At 39.5% G+C, this 22,500-nt stretch overlaps 1 protein-coding gene across 4 annotated transcripts in view; it reads left to right on the forward strand.

The window, feature by feature from the left end:
* LOC137637907 (protein amalgam-like) overlaps positions 1-22,500 on the forward strand; it is an 81,461-nt gene that overhangs the window by 40,246 nt on the left and 18,715 nt on the right. For all 4 annotated transcript variants that reach the window (XM_068370016.1, XM_068370017.1, XM_068370018.1 and 1 more), the window contains one exon: positions 17,523-17,708. In XM_068370016.1, coding sequence (XP_068226117.1) covers positions 17,523-17,708 — 186 coding nt within the window. The remainder of the gene's footprint in view (positions 1-17,522; positions 17,709-22,500) is intronic.

Raw genomic sequence — 22,500 nt, forward strand, 5'->3', positions numbered from 1 at the left:
TCCAGAAAAGTCAGATTTTAGAAAATAGGATAATACAGGAGTAATGGAGAACAAACAAAGGCCTAGGATTCCAGATAAGTCAGATTTTAGAAAATAGGATAATACAGGAGTAATGGGAAACCAACCAGGGCCTAGGATTCCAGAAAAGTCAGATTTTAGAAAATAGGATAATACAGGAGTAATGGAGAACCAACCAGGGCCTAGGATTCCAGAAAAGTCAGATTTTAGAAAATAGGATAATACAGGAGTAATGGAGAACCAACCAGGGCCTAGGATTCCAGAAAAGTCAGATTTTAGAAAATAGGATAATACAGGAGTAATGGAGAACAAACCAGGGCCTAGGATTCCAGAAAAGTCAGATTTTAGAAAATAGGATAATACAGGAGTAATGGGAAACCAACCAGGGCCTAGGATTCCAGATAAGTCAGATTTTAGAAAATAGGATAATACAGGAGTAATGGGAAACAAACCAGGGCCTAGGATTCCAGAAAAGTCAGATTTTAGAAAATAGGATAATACAGGAGTAATGGGAAACCAACCAGGGCCTAGGATTCCAGAAAAGTCAGATTTTAGAAAATAGGATAATACAGGAGTAATGGAGAACCAACCAGGGCCTAGGATTCCAGAAAAGTCAGATTTTAGAAAATAGGATAATACAGGAGTAATGGAGAACAAACCAGGGCCTAGGATTCCAGAAAAGTCAGATTTTAGAAAATAGGATAATACAGGAGTAATGGAGAACAAACCAGGGCCTAGGATTCCAGAAAAGTCAGATTTTAGAAAATAGGATAATACAGGAGTAATGGAGAACAAACCAGGGCCTAGGATTCCAGAAAAGTCAGATTTTAGAAAATAGGATAATACAGGAGTAATGGAGAACAAACCAGGGCCTAGGATTCCAGAAAAGTCAGATTTTAGAAAATAGGATAATACAGGAGTAATGGAGAACAAACCAGGGCCTAGGATTCCAGAAAAGTCAGATTTTAGAAAATAGGATAATACAGGAGTAATGGAGAACAAACCAGGGCCTAGGATTCCAGAAAAGTCAGATTTTAGAAAATAGGATAATACAGGAGTAATGGAGAACAAACCAGGGCCTAGGATTCCAGAAAAGTCAGATTTTAGAAAATAGGATAATACAGGAGTAATGGAGAACAAACCAGGGCCTAGGATTCCAGAAAAGTCAGATTTAAGAAAATAGGATAATACAGGAGTAATGGAGAACAAACCAGGGCCTAGGATTCCAGAAAAGTCAGATTTTAGAAAATAGGATAATACAGGAGTAATGGGAAACAAACCAGGGCCTAAGATTCCAGATAAGTCAGATTTTAGAAAATAGGATAATACAGGAGTAATGGGAAACCAACCAGGGCCTAAGATTCCAGATAAGTCCGATTTTAGAAAATAGGATAATACAGGAGTAATGGGAAACCAACCAGGGCCTAAGATTCCAGATAAGTCCGATTTTAGAAAATAGGATAATACAGGAGTAATGGGAAACCAACCAGGGCCTAAGATTCCAGATAAGTCCGATTTTAGAAAATAGGATAATACAGGAGTAATGGGAAACCAACCAGGGCCTAGGATTCCAGATAAGTCAGATTTTAGAAAATAGGATAATACAGGAGTAATGGAAAACAAACAAAGGCCTAGGATTCCAGATAAGTCAGATTTTAGAAAATAGGATAATACAGGAGTAATGGAAAACAAACAAAGGCCTAGGATTCCAGATAAGTCAGATTTTAGAAAATAGGATAATACAGGAGTAATGGGAAACCAACCAGGGCCTCGGATTCCAGATAAGTCAGATTTTAGAAAATAGGATAATACAGGAGTAATGGAGAACAAACAAAGGCCTAGGATTCCAGATAAGTCAGATTTTAGAAAATAGGATAATACAGGAGTAATGGGAAACCAACAGGGCCTAAGATTCCAGATAAGTCAGATTTTAGAAAATAGGATAATACAGGAGTAATGGAAAACAAACAAGGGCCTAGGATTCCAGATAAGTCAGATTTTAGAAAATAGGATAATACAGGAGTAATGGGAAACCAACCAGGGCCTAAGATTCCAGATAAGTCAGATTTTAGAAAATAGGATAATACAGGAGTAATGGAAAACAAACAAAGGCCTAAGATTCCAGATAAGTCAGATTTTAGAAAATAGGATAATACAGGAGTAATGGGAAACAAACCAGGGCCTAAGATTCCAGATAAGTCAGATTTTAGAAAATAGGATAATACAGGAGTAATGGGAAACCAACCAGGGCCTAGGATTCCAGATAAGTCAGATTTTAGAAAATAGGATAATACAGGAGTAATGGGAAACCAACCAGGGCCTAAGATTCCAGATAAGTCAGATTTTAGAAAATAGGATAATACAGGAGTAATGGGAAACCAACCAGGGCATAAGATTCCAGATAAGTCCGATTTTAGAAAAATGTTATTTTCTTTAGTAAAATAAATTTTTGAATATACTTACCCGATGATCATGTAGCTGTCAACTCCGTTGCCCGACAGAAATCTACGGTCGGGATACGCCAGCGATCGCTATCCAGGTGGGGGTGTACTCAACAGCGCCATCTGTGGTCAGGTACTCAAGTACTTCTTGTCAACAAGAACTCAATTTTCTCCTCGGTCCACTGGTTCTCTATGGGGAGGAAGGGCGGGTTCTTTAATTCATGATCATCGGGTAAGTATATTCAAAAATTTATTTTACTAATGAAAATAACATTTTTCAATATTAATCTTACCCGATGATCATGTAGCTGATTCACACCCAGGGTGGTGGGTGGAGACCAGCATACATGTTAACAAAGAAGCTAAGTATCCCGTATTTCATTTTATTAGTTATTCAAAATAACAAACATAAAATAAATAAGTACCTGGTAAGGAAGTCGACTTGAACCATTACTCTGCCTTTATTAAGTACGTCTTCCTTACTGAGCGTAGCGGTCCTCTTAGGATGCTGAACGACTCTTAGGTGCTGAAGTATAAAGGGCTGCAACCCATACTAAAGGACCTCATCACAATCTCTAACCTAGGCGCTTCTCAAGAAAGAATTGACCACCCGCCAAATCAACCAGGATGCGGAAGGCTTCTTAGCCGACCGTACAACCCAAAAACAACAATAAAAAGTATTCAAGAGAAAGGTTAAAAAGGTTATGGGATTATGGGAATGTAGTGGCTGAGCCCTCACCTACTACTGCACTCGCTGCTACGAATGGTCCCAGGGTGTAGCAGTTCTCGTAAAGAGACTGGACATCTTTGAGATAGAATGATGCGAACACTGACTTGCTTCTCCAATAGGTTGCATCCATAACACTCTGCAGAGAACGGTTCTGTTTGAAAGCCACTGAAGTAGCCACAGCTCTCACTTCATGTGTCCTTACCTTCAGCAAAGCAAGGTCTTCTTCCTTCAGATGAGAATGTGCTTCTCTAATCAGAAGCCTGATGTAGTAAGAAACTGCGTTCTTAGACATTGGTAGCGAAGGCTTCTTGATAGCACACCATAAGGCTTCTGATTGTCCTCGTAAAGGTTTTGACCTTCTTAGATAGTACCTAAGAGCTCTAACTGGGCAAAGTACTCTCTCCAGTTCGTTCCCCACCTAGTTGGACAGGCTTGGGATCTCGAACGACTTAGGCCAAGGACGTGAAGGAAGCTCGTTTTTAGCCAAAAAACCGAGCTGCAAGGAACATGTAGCCGTTTCAGATGTGAAACCTATGTTCCTGCTGAAGGCGTGGATCTCACTTACTCTTTTAGCTGTTGCTAAGCACACAAGGAAAAGAGTTTTTAATGTGAGGTCCTTAAAAGAGGCTGATTGGAGCGGTTCAAATCTTGATGACATAAGGAACCTTAGGACCACGTCTAGATTCCAGCCTGGAGTGGACAACCGACGTTCCTTTGAGGTCTCAAAAGACCTAAGGAGGTCCTGTAGATCTTTGTTGGTGGAAAGATCCAAGCCTCTGTGGCGGAAAACCGCTGCCAACATACTTCTGTAACCCTTGATCGTAGGAGCTGATAGGGATCTTACGTTCCTTAGATGTAACAGGAAGTCAGCAATCTGGGTTACAGTGGTACTGGTTGAGGAAACTGCATTGGCCTTGCACCAGCTTCGGAAGACTTCCCATTTAGACTGATAGACTCTGAGAGTGGATGTCCTCCTTGCTCTGGCAATCGCTCTGGCTGCCTCCTTCGAAAAGCCTCTAGCTCTTGAGAGTCTTTCGATAGTCTGAAGGCAGTCAGACGAAGAGCGTGGAGGTTTGGGTGTACCTTCTTTACGTGAGGTTGACGCAGAAGGTCCACTCTTAGAGGAAGAGTCCTGGGAACGTCGACCAGCCATTGCAGTACCTCTGTGAACCGTTCTCTCGCGGGCCAGAGGGGAGCAACCAACGTCAGCCGTGTCCCTTTGTGAGAGGCGAACTTCTGAAGTACCCTGTTGACAATCTTGAACGGCGGGAATGCATACAGGTCGAGATGGGACCAATCCAGCAGAATGTTATCCACGTGAACTGCTGCTGGGTCTGGAATCGGAGAACAATACAACGGGAGCCTCTTGGTCATCGAGGTAGCGAACAGATCTATGGTTGGCTGACCCCACAGGGCCCAAAGTCTGCTGCAAACATTCTTGTGAAGGGTCCACTCTGTGGGGATGACCTGACCCTTCCGGCTGAGGCGATCTGCCATGACATTCATATCGCCCTGAATGAACCTCGTTACCAGCGTGAGCTTTCGATCTTTTGACCAAATGAGGAGGTCCCTTGCGATCTCGAACAACTTCCTCGAATGAGTCCCTCCCTGCTTGGAGATGTAAGCCAAGGCTGTGGTGTTGTCGGAGTTCACCTCCACCACCTTGTTTAGCTGGAGGGACTTGAAGTTTATCAAGGCCAGATGAACCGCCAACAACTCCTTGCAATTGATGTGAAGTGTCCTTTGCTCCTGATTCCATGTTCCCGAGCATTCCTGTCCGTCCAATGTTGCACCCCAGCCCGAGTCTGATGCGTCCGAGAAGAGACGGTGGTCGGGGGTCTGAACAGCCAAAGGTAGACCTTCCTTGAGAAGAATGCTGTTCTTCCACCACGTTAGAGTAGACCTCATCTCTTCGGAAACAGGAACTGAGACCGTCTCTAGCGTCATGTCCTTTATCCAGTGAGCAGCTAGATGATACTGAAGGGGGCGGAGGTGGAGTCTCCCTAACTCGATGAACAGGGCCAGCGATGAAAGTGTCCCTGTTAGACTCATCCACTGCCTGACTGAGCATCGGTTTCTTCTCAGCATGCTCTGGATGCATTCTAGGGCTTGGTTGATCCTTGGGGCCGACGGAAAAGCCCGAAAAGCTCGACTCTGAATCTCCATACCCAGGTAGACAATGGTCTGGGATGGGACGAGCTGGGACTTCTCTAAATTGAACAGGAGGCCCAGTTCCTTGGTCAGATCCATAGTCCATCTGAGATTCTCCAGACAGCGACGACTTGTGGGAGCTCTTAAAAGCCAGTCGTCTAAATAGAGGGAGGCTCTGATGTCTGCCAAGTGAAGGAATTTCGCAATATTCCTCATCAGTCTCGTAAACACAAGAGGTGCCGTGCTTAGGCCAAAGCACAGGGCTTGGAACTGGTATACAACCTTTCCAAAGACGAATCTTAGGAAAGGTTGGGAGTCTGGATGGATGGGGACGTGAAAGTATGCGTCTTTCAGGTCTAACGAGACCATCCAGTCCTCCTGCCTGACCGCTGCTAGGACCGACTTCGTCGTCTCCATCGTGAACGTCTGCTTGGTGACAAAAGCATTGAGAGCACTGACGTCCAGCACCGGTCTCCAACCTCCTGTCTTCTTGGCTACCAGGAAGAGACGGTTGTAAAAGCCCGGGGATTGACGATCCCGGACTATGACCACTGCTTCCTTCTGTAGCAAGAGCGACACCTCTTGTTGCAACGCTAGCCTCTTGTCCTTCTCCTTGTAGTTGGGAGAGAGGTTGATGGGAGATGTAGCTAGAGGGGGATTGCGGCAGAACGGAATTCTGTATCCCTCCCTTAGCCACTTCACAGACTGAGCGTCTGCACCTCTGCTCTCCCAAGCTTGCCAGAAGGTCTTGAGTCTGGCTCCTACTGCTGTCTGGAGAGGAAGGCAGTCAAAACTTTCCTTTTGCGGACTTGGAACCCTTCTTGGACTTGCCACGGTGACTGTCTGCACGGGTACCTCCTCTGCTGGAGGTTCTGCCACGAAAGGGCGGGATGAACCTAGAAGCAGGTGTATCAACTGCAGCAGGGCGGAAGGGTCTAGGCACGGAAGGTAAGGTTTTAGCCTTACGTGCAGAAGAAGCCATTAGATCATGAGTATCCTTCTGGATAAGTGAGGCAGCCATCCCCTTAATCAACTCCTCCGGAAACAGACACTTGGAGAGAGGAGCAAACAACAACTCTGACTTCTGGCAAGGAGTGATACCAGCAGATAAGAAGGAGCAAAGATGTTCTCTCTTCTTGAGGACTCCTGATACACATGAAGCCGCAAGTTCACCAGACCCATCCCGAATTGCCTTGTCCATGCTGGACATGATCAGCATGGCCGAGTCCTTATCTGAAGGGGAAGTCTTCCTGCTTAAGGCTCCCAAACACCAATCAAGGAAGTTGAATATCTCGAAGGCACGAAAGACTCCCTTCAACATATGATCTAGATCGGAAAAGGACCAGCAGATCTTCGAACGTCTCATAGCCAACCTGCGGGGAGAGTCAACCAGACTTGAGAAGTCGGCCTGGGCAGAGGCAGGAACCCCCAAGCCAGGTTCCTCTCCCGTGGCATACCAGACGCTCGACTTAGAAGCCAGCTTGGGAGGAGGAAACACAAAAGAGGTCCTTCCCAGTTGCTTCTTGGAATGCAACCAGTCCCCCATAACCCTCAAAGCTCTCCTAGATGATCTGGCGAGAACAAGCTTGGTGAAGGCAGGCGCAGCAGACTGCATGCCCAGAGCAAACTCGGAGGGAGGAGAACGAGGGGTTGCAGACACAAAATGCTCAGGATACAAGTCCCTGAACAAAGCAAGGACTTTGCGAAAGTCTAAGGAGGGTGGCGAAGACTTGTGTCCTTCAACATCAGAGTGAGGTTCATCCAGATGAGCAGCTTCATCATCCGATACATCATCATCCGAAAGTTGAGTTGTGAGTGGCAAAGGCAGAGCAGCAAGCTGAACGGCTGAATCCTGCAGAACGGGTGCATGCGTACCTGCGGATCCAACATCATGCCTCTGCTGGACAGTCTGCGAGCTGGCAACAACAAAAGCAGAGGGCTGGTGTGTGGGAGGGTCTGCGGTGGGCTGAGGAGCATGCGGTATGGTATGCAGAGCATGCTGTAAGGTATGCGGCTCATGCTGCATGGTATGCGGAGCATGCTGTAAGGTCTGCAGAGCATGCTGCATGGGCTGAGGAGAATGCCGCATAGTGCTGGAACCCGGCAACTCCTGATGCGGCAGCTCACGCATGTTAGCAGATGGTGCAGCAAGAACATGCGTCTGGCAGGGAGGACTGCGCATCGGTGGAGGAGCTCTCACAGGTGGGGTGTGGGAGCAGGCAGCCGCAGTATCTGCTGAGCGCACAACCTCTGCGGGTTGTAGGTTAACAGGAGAGGTGTTAACCTTCTTGGCATGATACTCCTGCATGAATGCCGCAAGCTGAGACTGCATAGTCTGCAGCATGGACCACTTAGGGTCTACTGTGGTTGGAGCAACAACAGACGGAGCAGTAGCCTGTTGAGGGACCACTCTACCTCTCTTGGGAGGTGTGCAGTCATCAGATGACTGTGGCGAGTCCGAACTGACCCAGTGGCTACACCTGGGCCGTTGGACTAGCTCGGAAGGGACCTTACGTTTGAGCGGTCGTGAGACCTTGGTCCACCGTTTCCTCCTGGAAACTTCTTCCACAGACGAGAAATGTAAGGGCTCATTCGTCTGTATGTGGATGGGACGATCCTTAACAGATACGTCCGCAACCACTGAGGATACATCCGTGCGCCGATCAAGGCCTGCCGAACCCTTTGGTCCTTCGACATTGCTTCTCCCCTGGGCTTGGGAGCTTGCAAGAGGTCCCGGACTGGGAGGACGACTGGCACGCACAGATGTACCCTCATGCGCAACACTGACACTGACACTATGCACATCACTAGCACTAACACTTCCCACTGCACTCTTCGCTTTCAGCTCTCTGACATCTGCCAAGAGCTGATTGCGGTCACTAATCAACGACTCCACCTTCTCACCGAGAGCCTGAATGGCACGCAACATATCAGCCATTGCAGGCTGAGCACTCGTAGCAGGTTCGGGAGTCACCACCACAGGGGAAGGAAAAGGTTGAGGGGCATGGGGAGAGGAAAAATCCACAGAGCGAGAAGAACTCCTCCTATCTCTCTCCTTCTCTAACCTACGTGCATATCTGAGGAATTCGTTAAAATCGAATTCCGAAAGCCCAGCACATTCCCCACATCGATCTTCCAATTGACAGGATTTACCCCTACAATTGGAACATACGGTGTGAGGATCTATAGAGGCCTTCGGAAGACGCCTAGTACAAGTCCTAACACTACACTGCCTGTATTTAGGAACTTGGGAATGGTCAGACATCTTGAATTTAGAGGTAGTCAAGGGGGAATTCCAAAATAAAGCAAAGTTCGTTAACCAATGAATCAAATTAATTCCAAAAGCTTGCTAAGCTAAGGATAAAGCTTCCTGAACAGCGAAGGCTAAACTTTAGAGCAAATACATCACCAAATCGTGAACAAAAGACTCCAAAATCAACAGCGTATCCAAGTAGGTCTTGCCGGCGGCACGACAGAGGAAAAATTGAGTTCTTGTTGACAAGAAGTACTTGAGTACCTGACCACAGATGGCGCTGTTGAGTACACCCCCACCTGGATAGCGATCGCTGGCGTATCCCGACCGTAGATTTCTGTCGGGCAACGGAGTTGACAGCTACATGATCATCGGGTAAGATTAATATTGAAAATAGGATAATACAGGAGTAATGGAAAACAAACAAAGGCCTAGGATTCCAGATAAGTCAGATTTTAGAAAATAGGATAATACAGGAGTAATGGGAAACCAACCAGGGCCTAAGATTCCAGATAAGTCAGATTTTACAAAATAGGATAATACAGGAGTAATGGGGAAACAAACCAGGGCCTAGGATTCCAGATAAGTCAGATTTTAGAAAATAGGATAATACAGGAGTAATGGGAAACCAACCAGGGCCTAAGATTCCAGATAAGTCCGATTTTAGAAAATAGGATAATACAGGAGTAATGGAAAACAAACAAAGGCCTAGGATTCCAGATAAGTCAGATTTTAGAAAATAGGATAATACAGGAGTAATGGGAAACCAACCAGGGCCTAAGATTCCAGATAAGTCCGATTTTAGAAAATAGGATAATACAGGAGTAATAGGAAACCAACCAGGGCCTAAGATTCCAGATAAGTCCGATTTTAGAAAATAGGATAATACAGGAGTAATGGAAAACAAACAAAGGCCTAGGATTCCAGATAAGTCAGATTTTAGAAAATAGGATAATACAGGAGTAATGGGAAACCAACCAGGGCCTAAGATTCCAGATAAGTCAGATTTTAGAAAATAGGATAATACAGGAGTAATGGAAAACAAACAAAGGCCTAGGATTCCAGATAAGTCAGATTTTAGAAAATAGGATAATACAGGAGTAATGGGAAACCAACCAGGGCCTAAGATTCCAGAAAAGTCAGATTTTAGAAAATAGGATAATACAGGAGTAATGGGAAACCAACCAGGGCCTAAGATTCCAGATAAGTCCGATTTTAGAAAATAGGATAATACAGGAGTAATGGAAAACAAACAAAGGCCTAGGATTCCAGATAGGTCCGATTTTAGAAAATAGGATAATACAGGAGTAATGGGAAACCAACCAGGGCCTAGGATTCCAGATAAGTCCGATTTTAGAAAATAGGATAATACAGGAGTAATGGGAAACCAACCAGGGCCTAAGATTCCAGATAAGTCAGATTTTAGAAAATAGGATAATACAGGAGTAATGGGAAACCAACCAGGGCCTAAGATTCCAGATAAGTCAGATTTTAGAAAATAGGATAATACAGGAGTAATGGAAAACAAACCAGGGCCTAGGATTCCAGATAAGTCCGATTTTAGAAAATAGGATAATACAGGAGTAATGGGAAACCAACCAGGGCCTAAGATTCCAGATAAGTCCGATTTTAGAAAATAGGATAATACAGGAGTAATGGGGAAACCAACAAAGGCCTAGGATTCCAGATAAGTCAGATTTTAGAAAATAGGATAATACAGGAGTAATGGGAAACCAACCAGGGACTAAGATTCCAGATAAGTCAGATTTTAGAAAATGGGATAATACAGGAGTAATGGAAAACAAACAAAGGCCTAGGATTCCAGATAAGTCAGATTTTAGAAAATAGGATAATACAGGAGTAATGGGAAACCAACCAGGGCCTAAGATTCCAGATAAGTCAGATTTTAGAAAATAGGATAATACAGGAGTAATGGGAAACCAACCAGGGCCTAGGATTCCAGATACGTCAGATTTTAGAAAATAGGATAATACAGGAGTAATGGGAAACCAACCAGGGCCTAGGATTCCAGATACGTCAGATTTTAGAAAATAGGATAATACAGGAGTAATGGGAAACCAACCAGGGCCTAGGATTCCAGATACGTCAGATTTTAGAAAATAGGATAATACAGGAGTAATGGGAAACAAACCAGGGCCTAGGATTCCAGAAAAGTCAGATTTTAGAAAATAGGATAATACAGGAGTAATGGAGAACAAACCAGGGCCTAGGATTCCAGAAAAGTCAGATTTTAGAAAATAGGATAATACAGGAGTAATGGAGAACCAACCAGGGCCTAAGATTCCAGAAAAGTCAGATTTTAGAAAATAGGATAATACAGGAGTAATGGGAAACCAACCAGGGCCTAGGATTCCAGATAAGTCAGATTTTAGAAAATAGGATAATACAGGAGTAATGGGAAACCAACCAGGGCCTAGGATTCCAGATAAGTCAGATTTTAGAAAATAGGATAATACAGGAGTAATGGGAAACCAACCAGGGCCTAAGATTCCAGATAAGTCAGATTTTAGAAAATAGGATAATACAGGAGTAATGGAGAACAAACCAGGGCCTAGGATTCCAGATAAGTCAGATTTTAGAAAATAGGATAATACAGGAGTAATGGGAAACCAACCAGGGCCTAAGATTCCAGATAAGTCAGATTTTACAAAATAGGATAATACAGGAGTAATGGGAAACCAACCAGGGCCTAGGATTCCAGATAAGTCAGATTTTAGAAAATAGGATAATACAGGAGTAATGGGAAACCAACCAGGGCCTAAGATTCCAGAAAAGTCAGATTTTAGAAAATAGGATAATACAGGAGTAATGGATAACACACCAGGGTCTAGGATTCCAGATAAGTCAGATTTTAGAAAATAGGATAATACAGGAGTAATGGAAAACAAACCAGGCTCTAGGATTCCAGATAAGTCAGATTTTAGAAAATAGGATAATACAGGAGTAATGGAAAACAAACCAGGGTCTAGGATTCCAGATAAGTCAGATTTTAGAAAATAGGATAATACAGGAGTAATGGGAAACCAACCAGGGTCTAGGATTCCAGATAAGTCAGATTTTAGAAAATAGGATAATACAGGAGTAATGGGAAACCAACCAGGGCCTAGGATTCCAGATAAGTCAGATTTTAGAAAATAGGATAATACAGGAGTAATGGGAAACCAACCAGGGCCTAAGATTCCAGATAAGTCAGATTTTAGAAAATAGGATAATACAGGAGTAATGGGAAACCAACCAGGGCCTAGGATTCCAGATAAGTCAGATTTTAGAAAATAGGATAATACAGGAGTAATGGGAAACCAACCAGGGCCTAGGATTCCAGATAAGTCAGATTTTAGAAAATAGGATAATACAGGAGTAATGGGAAACCAACCAGGGCCTAGGATTCCAGATAAGTCAGATTTTAGAAAATAGGATAATACAGGAGTAATGGAAAACAAACCAGGGTCTAGGATTCCAGATAAGTCAGATTTTAGAAAATAGGATAATACAGGAGTAATGGATAACACACCAGGGCCTAGGATTAAAATGAGACATTGAGTACAGGCAATTAAATATGATTCGTCAATATTTCTTCAGGTATAGTCATTAACTATTGATTACTGTACTTGTCCTCAACCAACTGTTTTATGTTTCATTCTTAAAAAATTGAAGGCCAAAGTATTGTTAACAGATCCCCTGGCGACCGATCTTATTTTTATTTGGCCGACATACAACACGTTACAATCTGAACAAGGAATACTATATATTACATTATCATCATTGCCAGAGATATTCTTAATCAATATATGGTTTAATGTAGAGCTTTATTTAAACACAAACTTTATATCTACTTATTTCAAAAGAGGTATGACAACTAAAACAAATCAAGAAAGAGCAAACAAAGTATGATATTCGTTGTTTCCTTTCTCTCTAACTGGACACTTTAACATAGCTTTCTTTGTTCTAGTCATTCAGTTTTCTAAGAAATGTTTGGTATATCAGATATTAGTAGCTATTTCTTCACTTTCGGTAAAATGCTATATGTACTCAGGGATAAAAAATCTTAAGTAGCCTATCCTAAGGTGCATAAAGGAAAACACAGAATACTTTTTATTTTTAAAGTGGATTAAATATAAATTCAAATATGATAAGTTATTGCCTGGTTTTATAGATATATATATATAAATATATACATTATACATATATATATAATACTGTATATATATATACATATATATATATATATATATATATATATATATATATATATATATGAAAAATGTAAATTTATTCCCAACGTCTAAAAACTGCATCATGTTATTTTTCCTTCTCTGTAGTAAATATTGTCGATGGCACTAAGGCATTCATTATAGCAAGAAAACTCTCAAGTTCAAATTTTCTTCTAATTATTCAGAACATTACCAACACAAGGACACCAAATAAATTGAGAGGACCAATCACCTTATTTTTCAAAGGATTGTGTATTAATAAACGAAGAATCTCTAAAGAACGACTTGAAACAAAATAATCTAGCTAAGGTTCAAGGTCTTACTTTTATTCCTTGACCATTTACCCAAAGCTTTTTGTCAAATTTGAAAAAAAAATGAGCGTAACTTCAATATATCATCTTCGCCTCCACAATCTTTCCTTAAAAACCACCATATCTCTGAATAAAATCAGACATGAAAGTACTATGGATAAGATCATTACTTCATAAAGGTCATTCAAACAGGGTAAACGGCTTTTATCTATGATGAAACAGACCTTGGGTCAAAATTACAAGACTGAATCAAATGTATACATTTATAGAAACAGACCATCTTCTATTAACCTTTTCACTGCCATTGGTGAACTAGTCCAAATTTATAAAAGGAAACTTTTAAAATCACCCAAACAATAGAAAGTTGGATTTCATTGGAAAAAGGTCTTACTTGAGGGTTTTCCAAGAAATATCTTGAAAATTTTTGTTACATCAGACGTTTTGTTGAATTCACCAATAGCAATAAAAGGGTTAATCTTATAATTATTATCCTCGACTTGGTGCAACACAATTTTTTTCCACCAGAAAAACATTTCACTCACTACATTTTATGTCACACTTAGGGAGAAAAAAAAAAAAAAAAAAAAAAAAAAAAAAAAAAAAAAAAAAAAAGCAACCCTATATAGCACAACCATTCACGTGGATCAGGCACAAATAACATGCCACTACCCACCCAGAGTTCTTCTCACTTGAATAACTTTCTATCTCTTAATAATACCGACCAAACCCAACTCTCTTACCCCCCTCGCCATTCCCCCTCCACGCCCCCAAAAGACCCCCTTCCCTCCCCTACCCCGCGCAAGAAGCCGCCAATACTCGTCGCGGCAGCTTTTGATAATCGTCTCTGTAAACCCGTGTTTATATTATACTTCACATCTTATATATATTTTATTAATTATCATTACTATTATTATTATTATTATTATTCCTGTGTCATTCATGTATTATAGAATTTCTTATCTTGTCTGAGTGTTTTAATCCATTTTCCCTAGTGAAACCAGATAAAATTATGTGATATATCACAAGCATCTTCATATACATCGGTAGTGGGGGATGACACTTCCCCCTCCGCCCCCTTTACACGTGTATATATGAACACTTACTTATTGTCTGTGTGTATTTTATTGTATATTATATAGTACTTTTTTTCTATAATTACTACTCCCAGTTTTCATGTCCTTGTTTTATTTTCTTTATCCCCAAAAAAAACCTTAACCTTCAAGATATCTCACCTTGCTATGTGATCGGTCTACTAAGAACTTCTATTGCAGTGAGGAGAGAGAGAGAGAGAGAGAGAGAGAGAGAGAGAGAGAGAGAGAGAGAGAGAGAGAGGAGAGAGTACCGATCAATCTCTTTACCTTGCATTTCCCAACAACCCACAGTTATCAGTTTGAGAGAGAGAGAGAGAGAGAGAGAGAGAGAGAGAGAGAGAGAGAGAGAGAGAGAGAGAGAGAGAGAGATAAATGAAGTATGAAATCCCCTTACCTGTTTTTCCTCCCCCCCTCCCATGTACAGTCTTTCTCGCTAATATTCCTCCTATCATTTCTTAGTAGTAAACGTTTGATATTTCTGTAGGCCTAGTATTTTGCACTATTCGTCCTTATTGACTTAACTCTCTCTCTCCTCTCTCTCTCTCTCTCTCTCTCTCTCTCTCTCTCTCTCTCCTCTCTCTCTCTCTCTCTAAGCAAAGCCATGTCAGTTGAATCATACATAAAATCATCCATTATCATTATTGTATTTATCACCAATGGTTTTTCATCTAATTTCATTTTCTAATTTATTTATGAATAATTTGTATGTTTGATTTCATCACTGCACTAATAAATTTTATTTTAAAGCCACAGGATTATATGATCAAAATATGTTCATAACCTAACTCCATCAAAACAGGAAAAGAATCTATCGGCAGACATCAAACCTTCATAAATAACAATAAAATCTACATAAAACAAACATAATCAAATAGTAATAACAATTAGCATGGGATTTATATCTGGGGCAATAAAACGGCAGTTTTGAAATCTAAGTTCAAAGGAAATATCAATAGAGGTAGGTGCAAAGTTACAGGACCCAAGAACACATATCAGGAATAGATTTGCTGGTCTGGATTGAAGACAAGTTGCAAAACCTAGTAAGATTATTCTATTGTTTGTAAAGACAAAACCCTGCCTGAGAAGGTGGCTTAAGACGATGACGACAAAAGGATGACCGAGAAATAAAGAAAATAATGCTATTATGGAATGTGAGGGAATGCTAAAGATTTGGGTTTGGGAGTAAAAGTATAGATGACGAAAGATTGAGAAAAGACATTAATCATCAAATAGTTGAATCAAGGAAGAGTACGCAAACATAATTTGGAATCCTAGGTTGGAATGTATAAAGGATGAAATGTGTGAATGGCAAAAAAATAATAAAGAAGCTGAGGTTGTTAAGAATTGATTGTTTGGTATATGCGGTGTAGGAATGATTGAGCGTGTGATAAGTAACTTAGTAATGCTGGTAAAAAAAAAATGGCAATGTTCACTGACTGATTGTGAAGATATTTCCATTGTGTTATAATATAATCTTCCATGTGGAGAGATTGGAGGTAAAAAGAGTAATCATCAAAAGTGTTTAAAGGCAACAGAAGGAACCCCACGAAGAAACGAGAAACTGTGAAGAGATGGATGAATTAAGTCCAAAATCAACTGGAACTGAAAAGCCTCAATACCTTACCTTTGATAGTACGTAAGAGAAATGTATGAATTGTGCTAAATGTGTGTATGAGAGAGAGAGAGAGAGAGAGAGAGAGAGAGAGAGAGAGAGAGAGAGGAGAGAGAGAGAGAGAGAGAGAGAGAAGGTTCAATGCGGAGCTACTCTGGAAGTTTTCTGAAATAGGTTCATCCTCAATTCTGAGTAAAAAAAATAAAAAATATTAAACTGTTGGTCATCCTTCTCTCTAAATTCATCCTCAGTCAATTTAATAAAAGAGCTTAATATTGAAAATATATATATATATAAAAAAGGGCAGACCTCAGAGGAGATTCGGTCAGAGAGATAACACGCACAGAAATGGCCGGCCAGTTTTTAAATAACACAAAGCCCGAGGGCAGGGCAGCGTTGGTCACCAAGATGGCCAGTTCCTAAGCGGCCAATCTCATATTTAGTGCCGGTGCTTCTGCCGAGCATTTCCCCTTATCTTGGCTCTACACACTTCGCGTAATCGCTGGCCCCAATCACTTCCTCTAACCTTTTATATCTACTAGACCAAATGGATTTCCTATCGTCAGTTACGGATGCGTCTCTCTTTCTCTCTCTCTCTCTCTCTCTCTCTCTCTCTCTCTCTCTCTCTCTCTCTCTCTCTCTCTCTCTCTCTCTTTCCTGGCATCGTGGTGCAACGCGAAGTGCGGGCTGCAGATGTGAAAGAACCTGTGTCTGGCCGGAAAGTCTCGGAAAAAAAAAGTTCAAGGGCAAGCGCGCTCAGGTCACAATCGGTGTGGCCCGTGTTCGACTCTCGTAGTTGACGACAAAGGATGGTTGGGTTAGTTTCTTCAAGTATAGTATGATTCTTTTGACTCAAGTAGTGAATCAAGTACCTGGTTGTTAGTCGACTAGTTTAGAACGCAGTTAGGATAGAGCCAGACAGGTGAAGAGAATCGCCCAGAGGGGTAAAATCAGATGGTAACACACACACACACACAATATAAATATAGGATATAGGGAAGCAGAGATGGGTATTCAATTAGCTTAAAACAGCAAACCATCATCATTTATTTTATGTTCGAGACAGACCTCAAATTGTAAACTCTAAAAATTTCATTCATAAATTGGAAGCGAGAGATTCCTCCATATATTATTAACGTAAATCAGAGACAACGATAAACAATGCCAGATTCTTCGCCTACAACATACACATCAACATATTAAATAAAAAATATTACAAAAAACTACATCAACTAGTTTTATCTCGCATAGTTTATGATTTTCAGTTTGGTTTTCACTGCTTTGTTCCCAAGGTTAATGTTATAAAAAAACTAGCATATGTTGTAAATAAGAACCTTATATCAACTATGAAGTAAACTATAATTTCCTTTTATTATAAAAATTCTAGCTTGGTTTGAACAGCAGATCTTTATATGTTCAAGGATAAATTTTATTTTTTCTGCAATTTATTATTGCTTGCGTTATTTCAGTTAGACCTTATTGTTTTTTTTTTTATTATTTTTTCTTTTTTTAAATATTCTCATCTTCACCAAAAACACCATCATGTCCTCTTTTCCCTTTGCCTTTTTCTGTCTCTTTCTATCCCTATCTCTCCCTTAATCTATTTCTCACTTTCTCCACCCTCATCACGCCCATCAGAGGACATCCCTCGGTCCCTCTAACCTCCATCCCGCCCACACACAGGTCGCATGGATCAAGGCCGACACCAAAGCCATCCTGGCCATCCACAACCGAGTCATCACCCACAACAACCGGATGAACGTTATCCACTCCGACCACAAGACCTGGGAACTCAAGATTAAAGACGTCAAACGCAACGACTCCGGGGAGTACATGTGCCAGATCAACACAGACCCTATGAAAATGCAGGTGGGTAATACACGCGATTCAAGTTTAAGGGCCCTGGGTCAGGGAGACCATTCAGTTGCATTATGAATGGTTAAAAAGATGCTTGACAGCAAGAGAGAAGAGTGCAGGAACAGCAATGCTTCATGGCGACATTTTAGATTTCAATCAGATTAAATACCAGCAAATGCGACGTTACCTGACTATATGAAATTAGACCAGACGATTAGGTGCTGGAGCCAGGAATGCCAATCAGCAACGAGGTGTAACTAAAGACAATTTGGGAGGTTAGACTAAGTCTAAAGAAAGGAAGGAGCTAAGGTAAAGTAGAAGAACATAAGGATTTCCTGGCTTTGTTATTATTTCTGTTCATTAACTATAATAGAGGAAATTTGCCTTTATGGTGGAGGAAATGATTATTTTCCCTGTTTTTTTAACAAATTCCGTTATTTGCATGAAAATAAATGGAACATCATTCCATTAAAGATTTAACTATTTTTCCATTAATTACAGAGGATAAGTGGGACAAAGGGGTCTAACCCTCTTAATAATTGTTAAAAATTATTGTAGAATTAAAATTGAAAATTCTTACGTCTAAAAAAAAGGCCATAAAATTAACAAATTGAAATACACACACGAATATCGTCCTTCTAAAGAGGCTATTTGTTGGGTTGACATTCTTAAAAGGATCAGTGTAAGCTACTTTAGGACAAGAGATCTCGTACTGAGGAGGCAATCAACTCACTAAGTGATTAGTACTTATTGGAAGTGGAAACAGTTGTACGTCAGGATCGTTACGCATAAAAGTCAACAAAGCTTTCAATAAGTTCTTGAAACTCAGTAGTGCTGCAAGCTTAGTTATATATTTATTCAAACATATGTAAACGAAATTATATATATATATATATATATATATATATATATATATATATATATATATAAATATATACACACACATATATATATATATACATATATATACATACATACTATATATACATATATGTATTATATATATATACATATATATATATATACATATATATATACATATATGTATATATATATATATATATATATATATATATATATATATATATATATATATATAATAAAAATAATGAAATCAACACAATATCGCGTTCACTAGACTTAAGTTACTACCTCAAAAGTAGATCGAACCCTGTCTCTTCAACTTACTACTATCAAACAAGGCACCAGAGGGCCCTGAAAGAAATAATATCATATGTGCTAACTGCAATACAGGATTAACCTAGTGGACCCCCTGTCTTACATTCTATCATTTCGGTCACTTGGTGGGGTTGGAAGCTAGTTAACTTGTTGGTATGCAAGAGATAAGCTTCACCAGGTAAATCCTGAAATGTAGTTCGCACTCAGGTTCACACTACTTTGGGCTTCTGGTGCCTAAGGTTCAATACCATAGTGAGGTAGAAATATACACATTATGTTGTATCTATAAAAATATATCATATACACATAATATACTGTGTGCACAAACAAATAAATTTAAAAGTTCCGACAACTAATTATATACATTTAGTTATATGCTGTATATACAGTATACAGTATATATATATATATATATATATATATATATATATATATATATATATATATATATATATATATAGTGTAGTTATCGTGACTTGTTTATTAGCTGAAATCATATGCATCCTTAGACGCACAATCCGTTGAACTGTTATATATACTCTTTCAATAATATCCATAAACACAATCTTTTGACACTTTTCCAATAACCAAATATTATATAATTAATATATTTAAGAAAACTGTATGACTTTGAAATGCTTAAAATAACGCATATTCACTTGTAATACATTTTATACAATTAACTAGACCCAATTTGCTCAGTTTCTTGTACACTCACTCGATTATACATTATTGTTAGTCTAGATGCTTGAAGGAATAACTAGTTGTGGTCTTTCTGTCGGTATGAATGTTCGTCACTGTCTTCCAATAATTTCAACCATAAACATACTTATCAAAACACAAAAGCACACACACACATTATATATATATATATATATATATATATATATATATATATATATATATATATATATATATATATTATATATATATATATATATATATATATATATATATATATATATATATATATATATATATATATATATATATATATATATATATATATATATAATATACAGAGTTGATATATATCAGTCATATTCATGTAATAACTATGAAAGGAAACTTATGCCAACATGATGAGCAAAACAGCATTTTCATTAAGTTAGAGCTTATAAAATTCCTCCCATTGAACTGATAGATTAAGAAGATCGTTCCGCAATACCTCATACTAATTACAGGATGGTACTGTCTGGAAAGAACTGGATGCAAAGGATAATCAGAATTATGAAAAATCTTACGTAACTTGCACAAGGAACGAACGTAACTTACGTACTAGAGTCAATATCTTAATCAGGAATAAGAAATTTCATAAACAGCTAGTTTTTGTCCAACCAATTAAGATGAGAGTCAGCAGTTGAAGACCAGAACAGAGAACAATACTAAAAATATGGTAGAATGAAAGAATTAAAACATTTCTTCAGGAGAGCTTGATTATCATAAAAACTTAAAACTTTCTCTACTTGCCAAATTTTGTGAACTTCAAGAAGAAACAGACCAGATTTGTTCTTCAAAAATGAACCAAAGCTATGAGAATTAATGTTGTTAAATAGGTATTGTCAATTAATAGATCTGGATGTTAAGAACCAATTGCTCTTGGCCTAATTGCAATTGTACATTACTTTGAGTTTTGTTAGGTCTCAACTTCCTCCCCCATAAACACCATCATGCACTAACTTTGACTGGATCTCTATTAAGGGACTCGGCAAACAAAGGTCTACATTGAGATGAAATAGGTGCAAAGAGAGTAGCACCATCTGTATATAAGGCAAGCCGAGAACATTGCCCTAAGGAATATAAGATATTATATCCATACAATCATTAGGGTGACCATCAACAGCTACTTTTGCAATCAAATTCTATAATGATGTTTTGAAAAGACTTGCCGGTTCAACTTTGAAAATAAAGGCCATATGATAAACACGGCCAAAGGCAGCATTAAAACAAAGAACAACCTTACGAACCTCATCATAATCAATAGATTTCTGTAAAGTATCGCGGGAATTTAAAAAACATCAAACTAAAACATGGAGCAGTTGATTACCTTCAACTTACTAATTTAAACCTTTGGCCAAAAAACATTCAGAAACTCTAGATATGGAGTTATGGAAACTGGGAAGTAATCAGCAGGACTTTGGCTATTATGAGGTAGTAGGTTGGCCAAGGCACCAGCCGCCCGTTGAAATACTACCGCCAGAGAGTTATGGGGTCCTTTGACTGGCCAGACAGTACTACGTTGGATCCTTCTCTTTGGTTACGATTCTTTCTCTTTGCCTACACATACGCCGAATAGTCTGGCCTATTCTTAACAGATTCTCCTCTGTCCTCACACACCTGACAACTCTGAGGTTACTAAACAATTCTTCTTCGCTCAAGGGGTTAACTACTGCACTGTATTTGTTCTGTGGCTACTTTCCTCTTAGTAAGGGTAGAAGAGACTCTTTAGCTATGGTAAGCAGCTCTTCTAGGAGAAGGACACTCCAAAATCAAACCATTGTTCTCTAGTCTTGGGTAGTGCCATAGCCTCTGTACCATGGTCTTCCACTGTCTTGGGTTAGAGTTCTCTTGCTTGAGGGTACAATCAGGCACACTATTCTATTTAATTTCTCTTCCTCTTGTTTTGTTAAAGTTTTCATAGTTTATATAGGAAATATTTATTTTAATGTTACTCTTCTTAAAATATTTTATTTTTCCTTCTTTCCTTTCCTTACTGGGCTATTTTCCCTGTTGGGGCCCCTGGGCTTATAGCATTTTGCTTTTCCAGCTAGGGTTGTAGCTTAGCAAATAATAATAATAATAATATTACAAACACGTTTACCTGATAGAGTAACAATACCAATTCTCCAGCACGTGTTAACTTGCAAATATTAATCGACAACTTAGGAACTAAGATTTCGACTGTCTTTGTTTAGAAATTAAAAGTCAAATACATTTTGGTTCTACGCCTCCGTAAGCACGGGACTGAAACGTTTAGTTTAGTTTCGAAAAAAGAAAAGAAATAAGAAAGATAGAATTTCTAACAACTCTTCTAACTGTCAAAAATGTCAACCAAAATGATTGACTTTGGACAGCGATTGATAGTACCATCTGGTACTGTATTAGCAAGGAGGAACTGTTCAGTCGACACCAAAAGGTTATGATTTGAGGGTAGCCCACCATTTGTTTCTGGGCTGTACCTGAAAGGGTTTCTTTTACCGTCTGTATTCCTTTTCACTTAAAACATACTCTCTGGGTAGAAGCTCTTAGCTGGGTATATTCATTACAAATCAATCCTAATTTATTACTTCTCCAAAGATGAAAAGCTTTCTGTTTCTCCAAATAATAGTCAGCAATCATCAATTCGGAATTTTAACACACGAGAAGGAATACATTTATCTATTATTATGACCAGATTTCCAGTGAAAAGTACAGTAGGCTCAATCTCTATATACAATGGTGACTAATTTTATTACAGATGATCACCCGAAATGCCATTTCAATCTGCTAAATATTCAATATATATCTTAGGAAAGGAACAAACACTATGGACACGCTGCTCATTCTTAATTAATAATGAAACCAAGTCATGATCAAACATCCCAACATGAACAGATTGAAGGACTGTAGTCTTAATTTCCAAACA

Source organism: Palaemon carinicauda, chromosome 3, assembly GCF_036898095.1.
Source record: "Palaemon carinicauda isolate YSFRI2023 chromosome 3, ASM3689809v2, whole genome shotgun sequence".
NCBI classification, from domain to species: domain Eukaryota; kingdom Metazoa; phylum Arthropoda; class Malacostraca; order Decapoda; family Palaemonidae; genus Palaemon; species Palaemon carinicauda.